The 13585-nt window shown below is 45.5% G+C and overlaps 1 protein-coding gene across 1 annotated transcript; it reads left to right on the top strand.

Moving 5' to 3' along the window:
* Nucleotides 1–6420: 6420 nt before the first annotated feature.
* Nucleotides 6421–12564, top strand: LOC146599298 (C-type lectin domain family 4 member D-like). The gene is made up of 6 exons (XM_085298797.1): nt 6421–6719; nt 8945–9061; nt 9457–9549; nt 10164–10315; nt 10542–10672; nt 11412–12564. Exons 1-6 carry the CDS (start codon nt 6653–6655, stop codon nt 11557–11559), a joined length of 708 nt encoding a protein of 235 aa, XP_085154923.1. The 5' UTR covers nt 6421–6652; the 3' UTR covers nt 11560–12564.
* Nucleotides 12565–13585: the final 1021 nt, after the last annotated feature.

Below are 13585 nucleotides of genomic sequence, written 5' to 3'. Positions count from 1 at the left end.
AAGAAAAGATCTCTTCTCCCTGCAGCTTTGACCATAGTTATCAGTCATGTGTGAGGAGTGCAAATTTTCTCTCTTGTGGCAGCTGCCTGCACTGCCACCATACTGTATCCAGAGCTGGGTGAACTGCACAGTGAGAATTCTAGTGTCTTGCCCCTCCATGTCCATACATCCTAGCTGTTTCCTCAAAGCCTGCTAGACAGGTGGATCACTTATTGCTGGATCCATTCTTACCAGCTGAATCCCTCAGGAGCACTCAAGGAACTCTTTCACCGCCTGACTCTCAGAGGCTAGATATTTGCCATCCCTTACTCACCACACAGTACTGGGCCTTGGGGGCCCATTCACTATGCTTCCTTGGTATTTTATGCTCTCCTCTTGGTTAGGAGGACGCTACTCCCCCCTTAGAATCTCCATGGCCAGTTCTGCCTTAACCCCTAGGAAAGAAGCAAGGTGTTGAGGTAGTGTGGGGAAGGGAGGGAGGACTAAGAAGGTGGAGCAGGTTCACTCCTGATGCTCTTCTCACTCTGGTGCGGGGAGGAAAGGATAGCAAACTTGAGTGACCTGGAGAAGCAGGCTAACTATAAGTGGTATAAGAGCAGGTGATGGCTGGAGTCCCCTGTTAGCAGGGAGAGGAACAGATAGGGTCAGGGTCTGAGTGCTGAGGATATGTAAAGAGAAGAGTTGTGGAAAAAACTGTTCACTGATTTTCAGTTCTCTAATGAGTCAGGACAAAAGAAAAAATTTGTTTAGGACTAGCTGAATTACAGAATCACAGAATCACAGAATGACTGAGGTTGGAAGGGACTTCTGGAGATCATCTAGTCCAACCCCCCTGCTCAAGCAGGGTCACCTAGAGCATGTTAGACAGGATCRCATCCAGGTAGGTTTTGAATATCTGCAGAGAAGGAGACTCCACAGCCTCTCTGGGCAACCTGGTCCAGTGCTCTGTCACCCTCACAGGAAAGAAGTTCTTCCTCATAATCAGGTGGAACTTCCTGTGTTTCAGTTCATGCCCTTTGCCTCGTGTCCTGTCACTTGGCAGAGTCCAACCCCATCATCTTGACATCTCCCCTTTAGGTATTTGTAGACATTAATAAGATCCCGCTTCAGTCTTCTCTTCCCCAGGCTAAACAGGCCCAGCTCTCGTAGCTGTTCCTCATAGGGGATATGCTCCAGCCCTCTGATCATCTTTGTAGCCCTACGCTGGACTCTCTCCAGTAGCTCCATGTCTCTCTTGTACTGGGGAGCCCAGAGCTGGACACAGTACTCAAGATGTGGCCTCACCAGGGCTGTGTAGAGCGGCAGGATCACCTCRCTCGACCTGCTGGCAACACTCTTCCCAAYGCAGCCCAGGATRCCATTGGCCTTCCTGTCCACACGGGCACATTGCTGGCTCATGGTCAACTTGTCATCCACCAGCACTCCCAGGTCCTTCTCTGCAGAGCTGCTTTCCAGCAGGTCAGCCCCCAGCCTGTACTGGTGCATGGGGTTATTCTTCCCTAGCTGCAGGACCCTACATTTGCCCTTGTTGAACCTCGTGAGGTTCCTCTCCAGCCAACTCCCAGAAAGCCTATCTAGGACTTTCTGAATGGCAGCACAGTCCTCTGAGGTATGAACCACTCCTCGCAGCTTGGTATCATCAGCAAACTTGCTGAGGAGGCACTCTGTCCCTTCATCCAGGCCATTAATGAATAAGTTGAACAGGATAGGACCCAGATTGAGCCCTAGGGGACTCCACTAGCTACAGGCCTCCAACTAGACCCTGCAGCACTGATGACAACCCCCTGAATTCTGCCTTTCAGCCAGTTCTCAATCCACCTCCCTGTCCACTCGTCTAACAAACACTTTGTGAGCTTACCTATGAGGATGTTATGGGAGACAGTGTTGAAAGCCTTACCAAAGTCAAGGTAGACAACATCCACTGCTCTCCCCTCCTCTCCCTAGCCAGTCATTCCATCMYAGAAGGCTACCAGATTGGTTAAGCACGAATCCATGCTGACTACTCCTGATCACCTTCTTTTCCTCCACATGCCTGGAGATGACATCCAGGATGAGCTGTTCCATCACCTTTCCAGGGAAGGAGGGGAGGCTGACTGGCTGGTAATTTCCTGGGTCCTGCTTCTTGCCCTTCTTGAAGACTGGAGTGATACTGGCTTTCCTCCAGTCCTCAGGCACCTCTCTAGTTCTCCAAGACCTTTCAAAGATAATGGAGAGCAGCCTGGCAACATCCTCTGCCAGCTCCCTCAGTACCTGTGGGTGCATCCCATCAGGGCCCATGGATTTGTGAATGCCAAGTTTTCCCAGAAGATCTCTAATCTTATCCTCCTCAACCAAAGCAAAATCTTTCTCCAGACTTTCTCCCTCATCTCCAGGCTCTGGGATTCTTGAGGTCTGTCCTTAGTGGTGAAGACTGAAGCAAAGAAGGCATTCAGTCTGCCTTCTCTGTATCCTTTGTCACCAGGACCCCCGCCCCATTCAGTAGTGGGCCCACATTTTCCCCAGCCTTCCTCTTTCTACTGATGTATTTGAAGAAGCACTTCTTGTTGTCCTTGACATCCCTTGCCAGACTTGATTCCAACAGGGCCTTAGCCTTCCTCATTGCACCTCTACATACTCTGACAGTGTTCTTATAATCCTCCCAAGTAGCCTTTCCCCTCTTCCACATTCTGTGTACTTTCTTTTTCCATCTGAGTTTGATCACGAGCTCCTTGCTCACCCATGCAGGTCTCCTGCCCCCTTTGCTGGACTACTTACTCATAGGGATGCACCGCTCTTGAGCTTGGAGGAAGTGATGTTTGAATACTAGCCAGCTCTCCTGGATCCCCCTTCTTTCTAGGGCCTTAACCCATGAGATTCCTCCAAGTAGGTCTCTGAAGAGCCCAAAGTCTTCTTTCCTGATGTCCAGGGTTGCCATCCTGCTTATTGCCTTACTTCTTTCATGCAGGATCCTGAACTCCACCATCTCATGGTCACTGCAGCCAAGGCTGCCAACTTTCACATCTCCAACCAGTCTTTGTTTTTTGGTTAGGACAAGGTCCAGCAGGACACCCTTCCTCATAGGCTCCTCTACCACCTGTGTCAAGAAGTTATCATCAGTGCACTGCAGGAGCCTCCTGGACTGTCTGTGCCTAGCTGTGTTGTCCTTCCAGCAGATATCATACCCTCTTCACAATTACTTTTATTTGGGATTGGTCCTTTGATTTATTTCACCACAAAAGAAAGATCTGTTTTGGAAATCTCTACACTTTCTCCTGCTGTTAGTGCTGTTGCAAATAATCCATTTAGCTCTRTTTCAGTGTCCTTGTTCTCTCTGACTGCTTCCTTTATTGCATGATCTTCAGTTGTCCCCAATCTGTGAAAAGGTTTCTGCTTTCAATGTGCATAGAAAAGGATTTCTTACTAGTTCTGATGGCTTCTACTGGTTGTTTCTGAGACTCTTTTTGGCCTTGCATTTTTGGGGTTTTGCATTTAATGGATCCTTTAAATTTTTCTCCTTTGGATGCAAGGTCTCCTTGTTGAAGAATGCATATTAGTAATCTCTCTGGCTTTACATTTTGGCCCCACTAGCTTCCTTTTGCCTGATCTCAAATCTGCTAAAGAGGTGGTAGTGTTCTAACAAGCTTCTCGCTGTCCTGCAGCTTCCTCTGTAGCTGTGCTCAACTTGCTTCAAAAGGGAAGGATGTTCTTTTTTTTTTTTTTTTTTTTTTTTTTTTTATATGAGGTCACTGCTTTAGGACTCAAGGCCTTCTCTTTTCTCAGTAAATTCATTTTTAACCCCACTTGATTAATCCCACTTGATTTTTAAACCAACTAAGGCACTATTTCTTTGCTGCTTTGTAGATCTGTTTGTAAAATTCAGTGAAAATGGCCATGAGGTAAAACACCTGCAGATATTACCTTACTAAAAGTTCCCTGAAAGGTAGGAGTTGAGGGTAGTCAGAGAGGAAAGAACACTAGTGCCTCTGCTGCTTTATGTTTGGATCAGTTAGCCAGCTAGTGCTTACGCAGCTCCAGAATGACCTCCAAAAGGCAGCAGCCTCCTCCTAGGTAAGGAGAGGACTCAGGAATATTGTGCTGAGCAAACCAGTGAATCTGAAAAAGCTGAGGATTGAGAGGTAAGTGGGAGTTACAAGTGCAGGAGTTATCTGCAAGTATCTGTGTGGGGCTGAGCTGAAAGACACATGTGAGGGAATATGGGTGTTGTGGGAGGACCTGGATGTGTCCAGGGCAGAATGAATGTGAAGGGAGGAGGGAGGAACTGAGGAACTGCAGTGTGAGTGCTAGGGAACAAAGCTTGCAAGCCTTGTTTTTTAACAAGGTAGGGTAGTGATTAGTCTTCAGTGTTCTGCAGGGAGCAGAATTACCCGGGCATTTTTGTTTGTTATGTTTTGCTTTTTTTTTCCCCCCATCCCTGCAACCACCTGCTGGGTACACTTCCCTTCCAACTCCTACATTATTACTTGCTGGCAGTGCTAATCAAAGTCAAAGAAAGTCATCTCAGTGTTGTTGCACAGTGCCACGCAATGTATCCTGTGGAAGTGTCGTTCAGAGTTCAACTTTGATAGCAAGCAACAACTCTATTGGTGGCTGAGAGGGAAGAACTGAGCCATCACCTGATGTCTGGGAGAGATGTAGTATATTCTAATCAAATCAGCTGTTGAATTTATATCTAAAATGCATCAGCAGTGCTTGCAGATGTATTTCAGCAGCAAACTACATATCAACTTCTTCCTCTATCTGCTGATTTTGGTTCCTGTTTTCATACAGTGGTCAGTCTAAAGCCCTCCCAGGAAGTAAGTGTTTTTTTTTTTTTTTTTTTTTTTTTTTTTCCCCGGTAAGGCTGTTGTGACTTGGTTATGGGCCAGGCAGAGGATTACTCTGAGCAAAATCTCAGCATGTTCAGAGCATAACTAGGTTTCAGCAACTACTCAGGTGCTCTTAGGTCTTGCGGGAGGGATGACAAAGGAATGAGACACAAAGATGCTGGGAAGAAAAGGAGGTTTCATACAACCTTCCAAGGGACCAGGCTCCTGTCTTGCAACTGCTCTTGTTGCATAATGGACTAAGTCTCTCTCTTGCAAACAGTTTAAAAAACAAAACAAAAAAAAAATGAAGCGAGTACAAGACATGATGATTTTATAGTAGCTGATGGAGAAGGTGTTCCTTGGTAAAGACATTCATGTTTCTTAAGGGCAGCTCTTCTCGATAATCTGTGTACAAATGTCCACTACATCCCTCCCTTGCCCTTTACCTTCTGCCACACAGTGCTCCTCTTTTCTCTGATCCATGCTCCTCTTTGCACCGTCCCGTCTCACCTTTGGTTCTGTCCTATGTACTTCTCATGCTAGCTCCCTGGATGTCCAGCTATCTTGTCATCCTGGCCTGCTTTGAAGAGCTTCCTGTCCTGTCAGTGCCTGTTCTTCAAGGTATCCTGACTTACTGCCATTTCTTCTCAGAAGTGTCTGATTTGTTGTTTTCCTCAGCAGCCAATTCTCTTAATTGCCTCCCACCAGTGTATCACCCTGCTTGCAGGCATGGTGTTTCCTTCTAGAAAGTATACTGAATAGTAGCCTAGACAATTTTCCCCAAGGCAACAACAGTGGCCTTTGAGCTGTTGAGAGAGCAGGAAAAGGGAAATAAAGAGCAGTAGTGAAGAAGAAATATAAACCAACCCTTTTCAAACTCAAAAAGGGAACCTGACTCACTGAAGGGAGCATTACTCTGAAATTCAACAGATGGTAAATCAGGCTGTGATAGAGATCTCTGTGTAAAACACTTCTCAATAACCTCTCAAGCCATATTTGTGGCTTGATATCTGGAAGTATATCTGGAAGAATATCTGGAACCCCTCAAGCCATAATATTTTTATTTTAGCTTAACTTTTTCTTTCTTTTTTTTCCTTTCCTCCACTCTTTCCTTCTCTATTTTTCCCTAGATATACCAATTTTCTGATTTTTATCTCTTCTTCTGGCTAAGACTGTAACTCCCCAGCCTCACCTCCCACAGGGAAAGTTACTTGTTTTAGATTTCTACTGGTACTGGCTTCCAGCAGGGGCTGCTTTCCCAGGATGAGATAAGGCATGTGATATTTGATATAACAAATGCAGCTTAACCACAACAGACAAATGAGGGCAGAATGTATCTTGTATTAAGCTGTGCAGAATGTCAGGGTGGGTTAAGACCCCTAGCAGCTGCAAATCTAAAAGCAATGGTAACAAAGAAAGAAAGACATGAAGATAAGTAAAGGAGAGATATTAACGAAAAAAAGTGAAAAATAGAGAGACAAGATATCTCAAAAAAGAAACCTATCAGCTAGAAACTGAAGGAGGGGGGAGGAGGAATGCAACTTCCTTTTCAGTTGCTGAGTTCTCGTTTTTCTTTTCTCTCTCAGAAGTTTCCATAGTCCTGGGGCTGATTTCCTGGGCTAAGAAACCCAAGATCTGTTCAGAGTGTTTCTGAGCTACCAGCAATTCTTGGATTATCTATAGCAATTCCAGCATTCAGCATAGCCTTTTTTTCACAGGTGAAGGATGAAAGAGCAGCTGGGAAAGGTTTTGTGACTCTCTGGTGTCTTTTTCTGAAACCAGGGACCTGGAAGTCCAAGCTTTTATGTAATAAACCTAAGAACAAGGATCATTAACCTTGTGACTGAATGGCAGCAGAAATCACCTACGCTGAGGTGAAGTTCAGGAATGCATCACTGTCTGCAGAGGTCAAAGGTAAGGAATGGATAGTTGTTAAGGGAAAAGAAACTCAGCAGAGAAGGTATTGAAGAACAAGGGATGGAGACTTTTGCTTCCTGGACTGTAGTCCTGCCTGGTCTTGACAAAATGTTGATGTAGAGGAGTTTACTACTACTACCTGACCAAAAGACTAGAGGAGTTTTCAAGTGGGGAGGGTCAAGGAACACTTGCAAGAGGAGAAATGGGAATCTTTAAGTGGTAGGGAGTTGAGACATGAACAAGAATGGCTAGTGGGAAGACAAGCAGTAGGTGTCAGATAAGATTTAGGAAGAAAAGTATTTTGGCTCCGCTAGTCCCCCTGGTTGTCTTACGAGCACTGGTGAAAGGTAGAGGGCACAAGATGCGTGCTGTAGAGTAGTAGCACTTAGCACTGGTATGATAGAGGTAGTAGCTGCCTCTTTGCATGTTATCTAGTCTTATCTTGGGTGAAAATGGCATTTTTTGACAAGTACCAAATACTAATGTTAGAGGCTGTGGTTTATTATAAGTTATCTGAGCTGTCACAAAGGCAGAAGGACTCCCAGGGCAGCAAATGGCAGGAAATAAGCTCAGTCTCTACCTGGTATTCCTTTGACCTCAAAGAGTGAAGCTACAGATTGCTGCCTTTGGAAGATACAGGAATGGGGAACCAATATGTCTCCTTATAGTAGAGTAGGCATCTGCACCGTACTGAGAGATGACAGTAGATGCAGAAATGTAGAGCTTTGTGGTCTTTTGTTTGGTAGTGAAATTATCCTTGCAGAATAGAGACCCAAAAATCAAAAGGAGGGAAGGGCTTGAACAAAACACCCTGAAATATACATCAGAGGAATTATCTGAGACTTGGAAGAAGATTGGCTTTTGTGATTGATGCCTATTGCTCCTGAAAAATAATTAACACACCAAAAAAAGTCTTATTTCTATTAAAAATCATGGTTACAAATTGGTGCTTTTTGTAAGCTTTGTGAAAATTTATGTCCTGTTCTGATCAGTGTACATACTGTAGTCATTATGCCACAAAATGCTGTGGAGATGTTCCATATGTGCATCAGTGCTTCCACCCTGCTCCTGTGCAGGTCCCAGAGGACTGAAAGTGTATATATATGCACATACTCGTATATCTTTATTGCTGCAAAGGATTTACTAAGTTAGAACTTTACCTCAGTTTCACAGTTCCTACACAATGCAGGCATCAGCTTTGATTCTTCCTTGCCTGCTCTGAGATGTGAGTCATGGAAATACAGCATGAGTGTACACATGACTATCTGGCTGTCAGTGAGATTTTGATGAACTCAGATCAGCTCAGAACTTGAGATCAGCTGGTGCACTGTTACAACTAGCATTTCTATACAGTGAACTGGGAGTGATGGTAATTCAGTGTTCCTCAGGACCTCTTCTAAAGATACCTGATACAGCTGTGTTTGTTGATGCCAAGTTCATCAATGAGTTTGGATGTGTGCTACTTTCGGAAGTAGTCATGACATTTTCTCAAACTGTAAGTTTCTGGAAGTCTTGAAACTCACTAGGCATGACTGGCAGGCACACATGGCTGCTGGCTGACTTGTGAGCTTCAAACTGAATAATGAATGAGGTGTCTCCAAGCTTCACATAAATATCAGTCTCTCTTGAAATTTCTTTACTCCTGTCCTGCAGTGAGTGCTGTTGTCTCTTTCCATCTCCAGTTTGCCCCAGCTTGTGTCCCTGCCACTACTTAAAACAACTTCCTAGTAAGTGTTTACTTCTCTTTCCTTCTGACCCATTCTCCTCCTTGCTCTGAAACCTCCTTGGTATGGGCAGCGTCCTTCTGGACAAAAGCCAGGCTCTGACAAGACTAAATCTGAATGTGATCCTTTAGCTAGGCTACTGGACACAGCCCTTTGTTCTCCCACACCTCTAGCCTCTAGCCTAACACTGCTTAGTTTCACTATGGCAAGTCTTTAAGGCCATGTGAAGGTCTCACTCTCAAGCAGCAACAATTGACGTTGCTGGCTCACCAAAAGGGCTGGAGCTGTGGACACTGCCTCTGAATCTAGTTTTCTTGAGAGACCAGAGAGCCCTACTCTATTCCAGTCTGCTCCATTCCCAAGCTGTGTAACTTCTACGTCAAGACAGAAACTATGTTTCTTAGGCAGGTCTCCCTTGAGTCATATATTCTTGGTATGTGGGCTGAYTGAAGCAGAGTTTACTATGTTGTTGTGTTTGGTGGGCTCCTTTACTTTTAGCACCTCCAAAGAAGAAGGACTGTGATCATCATACCCAGAAATACCCACCATGGCTCCCATGGTTGATCTCACTGCTGCTCCTGTTGGTGTGCATCACTCTCATCATTACTCTCTTTGGTGAGTTATGTGCAGGCTGGTTACCCAGAAGAGGGGAGAGATCTTTTCAGCAGAGTAGTGACATGTTAACAGACCTTGTCCTGGCTATACCCACCTGAGACTGCTCAAGTAGGTCATATGCTTCTCTAGCTTTGTTGACTAGGTCATCCTGGCTAGATCTTGTGAGTCAGTGGGTGGAGGAGTCCTTGCAGGCAGCTGTGGGATGCTGGGGAGCAGAAATACCTGTTCCCTTCCCTGAGAGGACAGCAGTTACTGCTTGTGAAATTAAGAGGCAGTCAGAGGAGAGGTGATRTTGAGAGTTCTTAATGGGGAGAGACAAAATAATGAAGGCAGTGATGATGTGAGAGGAGAAGGGAAAAAGTGGTAACCTTGCCTTTTTCCTCTCTTTTTTCCAGTCAGTCACTTCTCCCATAACCAAGAAGAGCTGAAGACCTTGCCACAGAACGCTACAGAGTGGCTCTGCGTCTCAGTGATGCCACCAAGCAAAGGTCAGTAGTTCTGGCAAGGGTGCAGAAGATCTTTGGGACTTGGATGATGAAAGTCGGGGTCTGCTCTGACAGCAAGCAGCAGCAGGGGCAAGAGAGGGACACTCCRGAGGAGACATGAGAAGAGAAAAAGGAATTTCTGCTAAATGGTTAAAGGGAGCATAAGGTGAAGTTAAAAGAGGGCAGGGTGGATGTGAACACTGATAGAACAAAGGGGATAGAATACAGTGATAGAAGAAAGGTTAAAAACGGAGCAAGATTAAAAGTGCAACTCAAGTCATGAAAAAAGCAAAATTCCTCGTTCCTTGTGACTAAAAGCTTTAGAATGACTGCACAAAGAGAAGCAGTCAAACTAGATCAGCTGAATAGCTTGGGCTCTGTTATGGCAAGACCTGCGAACAAGTTAAAAGGCTTGTCATGGACTTGTGTATGCACAACTCACAGATCATACTCAACACCAATTGCAAGAAATATGTGAATTATCCTTGTTTGGTCAAGCACTTCAGATGAGGAAAAATATGACCTAGGGAGGATGATTGAGTATTGTCTGTGGAGAACAGGGATCCTTGCAGTGACCACCATATCTCATCCACCCTCTGTGGCCTCTCCCCATACAGGACGAGGCTGGATGTGCTGCCCAATGGGCTGGAGATTCTTTCAAAAAAGCTGCTATTACACATCAACAGATTCTATGACCTGGAATGACAGCAAGAAAAACTGCACTGGGATGGGCTCCCACCTGGTGGTGATCGATACAGAAGACGAGCAGGTAAGTGCAGGGCTGGAGAGGTGACAAAGCCCTGGGATGTAAGTGCCAGACCCTGCAGAGGATTTGAGAGCCCTTCCTTGCCCTTGCAGTGGAGTGGGAAATGTCTTCTCTAGGTCCATTCAACACTGGTTCCCCTCTGCTCCCAACCTCACTCCACAGGGTCTACTGCCTCCCTGCTCTGCTCAGCCCTGCACCTCATGGATATTACGTTCTGCCTGATTTCCAGGTTTTCCTCTCTGCATGGTTAAAAGAAGAGATTCGATATATGAGAAAAGACAATTACTACATTGGTCTGAGTGCACAGAATGTGGGCCAGTGGCACTGGGTGGACAAGACTCCCTTTAATGTGACAGCAGTGTAAGTATTTCAGAACAGAGAACATTTAGTGCAGCCCCTGGCAGCACAAGAGATWAAGAGAGATGAGAGGGTGCTTGCTGTTGTGTGTCTCTGTGAGATGACAATGTTCTGATGGGGCAGGGGAGGGCAGCATAGAACACCAGGTATAGACAGGCCTATCCCTACTGGTTCATGGTTGTTGAATGACTACTTGTGGCTTGGCTATCAATGCTGTAGGCACAGAATTAAGTATAGTTGCCACTCCCCAGCAGAAAGGACCTTTCAGAGCTCAACAGTCTTGCCTGATCTCCATAATTCCCACAGCATGCATATATGCACATATATGCGTGTGCAGGGCCAATGCTGTGGAAAAGATGGGATGCTGGGAGGGATCTGTGGGGCTGCTACTGTGATTTGTTCTTCTGGAACTTCTTCCCCTTCCCTCTTTTGGAGGGAGACACAACCCTCTGTGGGGTGTGAAGTGCTTGGGGTAAGCTGTGGTAATTGGTTCCCCTCCCCAGGAATGAACATGGCCCTATTGTTCAGGCTGTAGAAAGAAGGTAGATTTCCACACAAAGGTTGATGCCAGTGGGATTAGCAGAGTGGGAGGAAGGATGCCTCTTCTGCCAGTGAACCAGTATCTATAATTTTTCTCTCTCCCCTCCAAGCATAGTATCCTGTTGTGGCCTTTCCCTGCAATACAGTGTAGTGCTCTACAGGCTACACTGGAAAGCAACCAGTCTATTTGTCTCTGTTTCAGGTTCTGGAGGATTGGAGAACCAAGCAATGTGGAGGAGGAGAAGTGTGTTGTAATCCACTGGAAGGAAAAAAAACATTGGAACTGGAATGATTTGCGATGTGACATCCGTTCTCCTCGAATTTGTGAAGCTGCAGCAATAACCATTTGAAGGAGGGAATCTCATGCTGAGTAAAACTGAGAGGCTAGCAGTGAGCTGGAAACAATATAGGAGTATGTTGGGAGGGGTAAAGGAAGGGCTGGAACCTGCGTGTCCACTCTCCTTGATGGGAAGACATGAGTGGAAGTCRTAACTGCCATGCATCCAGCACTTGCCAATACTCACCAGTACCCATGTCTTTCTAAAAGTACTATAAAACCTGAAATGGAAAAAAATGTTGTTGGGATGGCTTTGCCTGAGCTGTCTCAGAGGTTGCCCATGTTGTCTCATAGTGGTGAGTACGGGTTTGGCGCTAGAAGATCCAGGGAAGCATGGCAGGTGAAGGGAGTGGGCTGTACATGAACAGTACAAATACCTTCCTTTAAATGTCATTGCCTCCATTGGGAATGATACATGAGGCCTCAGGCTCATCAAAGCAGGTCCTAGGCTCTGGTTTTGTCCTCTCCATTTGGATCTGGCAAGAGTTGGGTGAAAAGAAGTTGGGATTTGCAGAAAAAAAAAGATGCAGGAATGAAAGACATCTTCAGAGCTGCTCCTTCCTTGGTTTCCTCGAGAGGAGATGTCTGCTTTGACCTGGGGCACACAGAGAATGTCCTCTATTTACATTGCTTTAGCCGAACAAAGCTGATTCTCTACACAATGTAAAATACAATTTTAAACAAATGAAAAGGGCCCTGAGCTGTACCCCTCCCTCTCATGCTCCCTCCCTCTCACACTCCCTTGTTTGTTCTCGCCCTCTCTTTCTCACTCTCTCTAAGCTGCAAGTCTCTTGTATAACTATGGTCAAAACAGGTTGCTGTGCCAGAATAGAGCCTTGCACCACTACTRCAATATAAATAGCATCCATCCACTAAAGTAAAACCTTTCAGAGACATCCTGGCTATATGGTGGGGTTGCTATAGCAAAAGCTTGGGAAGAAACTAGGCACAAACAACGAGCCAGGAGATATTACGAATATTTGTTACCGTGAGTGAAAGACTTGCCTGGAAGAGTAACATAGGGTTATGGTAGGAGTCTGACATGCATATGGTTGATGAAATATGATGAGTTCTCCCTAGATGCCGTCTTAAAAAAAAAAAAAAAAAAAAAAAAGGACCTTGAGTGCCACCCCAAGGAGGAAGTCTATTTTCCAACATAAAACTGATCCCAGATGGCAACTGATGCAACAGACTTCCTGGGAGACACAGGCACAGCAATCCCTATAGCAGCATACCTGCCCAGGCCTAGGCGTGCTGCAGAAGAGGCAGGAAGAGGCAGCAACAAGGCTGTTGCTCTGTGTAAGGTTCTTTCCAGAAATGTATTGTGTATTGAATTGCCTTTACTTGCTCCTGAGTCTTGCTACAGATCATGTACCTTTGTGGATCCTAACTTTTCTCCAGCCATTTACATTTTCTGGCCCTGATGCCCACTCTTCTGTTTGCCTCAGTAAACATCTGCCTAAACTTTCCTGACTAAACAGTGCCAGCTCCCTGCAGGATGCTACTGTATATATCCTGGCTGTGTTATTACTCTGTCCTATGAAAGTGAATCCTTTCTTTGTGTCCCAAAGAAAGTGGAGAATTTGTACTGGAGAAAAGGTAACCAAAAGATTTGGCTTCCTGAACCAATCAGTGGGAATAGTTTTGTGAATGGCAGTGGATTTGCTAAGTAAGAGTTGCTAAGCCCCATGAACCAACAGTGGCAAGGTTGCTGCAACTCCATGTCCTCACATTCAGCCAGTAGTGAGCATGGTGTACTCCCAATAGGCACATGTGCACACATACATTCAACACATACATCCAGAGCCAGCTGCACAGATCAACACAGACAGAAAACACTCATGCAAGCCCAGACAGCATGAACAGCCTAATTCTCTTGCCCTCCTGGCTGATGAAAGCCTGTTAGCTGAAAATATGTATGTATGTTGAAAATATGTAGGTATGTTTACACATATATAAAACAGGTGCCTCCAGTGGTTAGCCTTAGATGCTCAGTCTGTTCAGTAGCTGGTCTTTAGATATCCTGGTCTCCCCAGTTG

Source organism: Rhea americana, unplaced genomic scaffold, assembly GCF_003343005.1.
Source record: "Rhea americana isolate MKP2758 unplaced genomic scaffold, rheAme1 scaffold_142, whole genome shotgun sequence".
Lineage (NCBI taxonomy): Eukaryota > Metazoa > Chordata > Aves > Rheiformes > Rheidae > Rhea > Rhea americana.
Note: the sequence above shows the minus strand (reverse complement) of the source record. Positions and strands in the feature narration are given on the sequence as shown.

What these genes read in the sequence shown, in the direction of transcription:
- LOC146599298 (XM_085298797.1), top strand. Translation starts at nt 6,653, where the DNA reads ATGGCAGCAGAAATCACCTACGCTGAGGTGAAGTTCAGGAATGCATCA. An exon ending in TCTCATCATTACTCTCTTTG is followed by an intron (nt 9,062 to 9,456) that starts GTGAGTTATGTG and finishes TCTTTTTTCCAG; the next exon opens with TCAGTCACTTCTCCCATAAC. An exon ending in CCCTTTAATGTGACAGCAGT is followed by an intron (nt 10,673 to 11,411) that starts GTAAGTATTTCA and finishes TCTCTGTTTCAG; the next exon opens with GTTCTGGAGGATTGGAGAAC.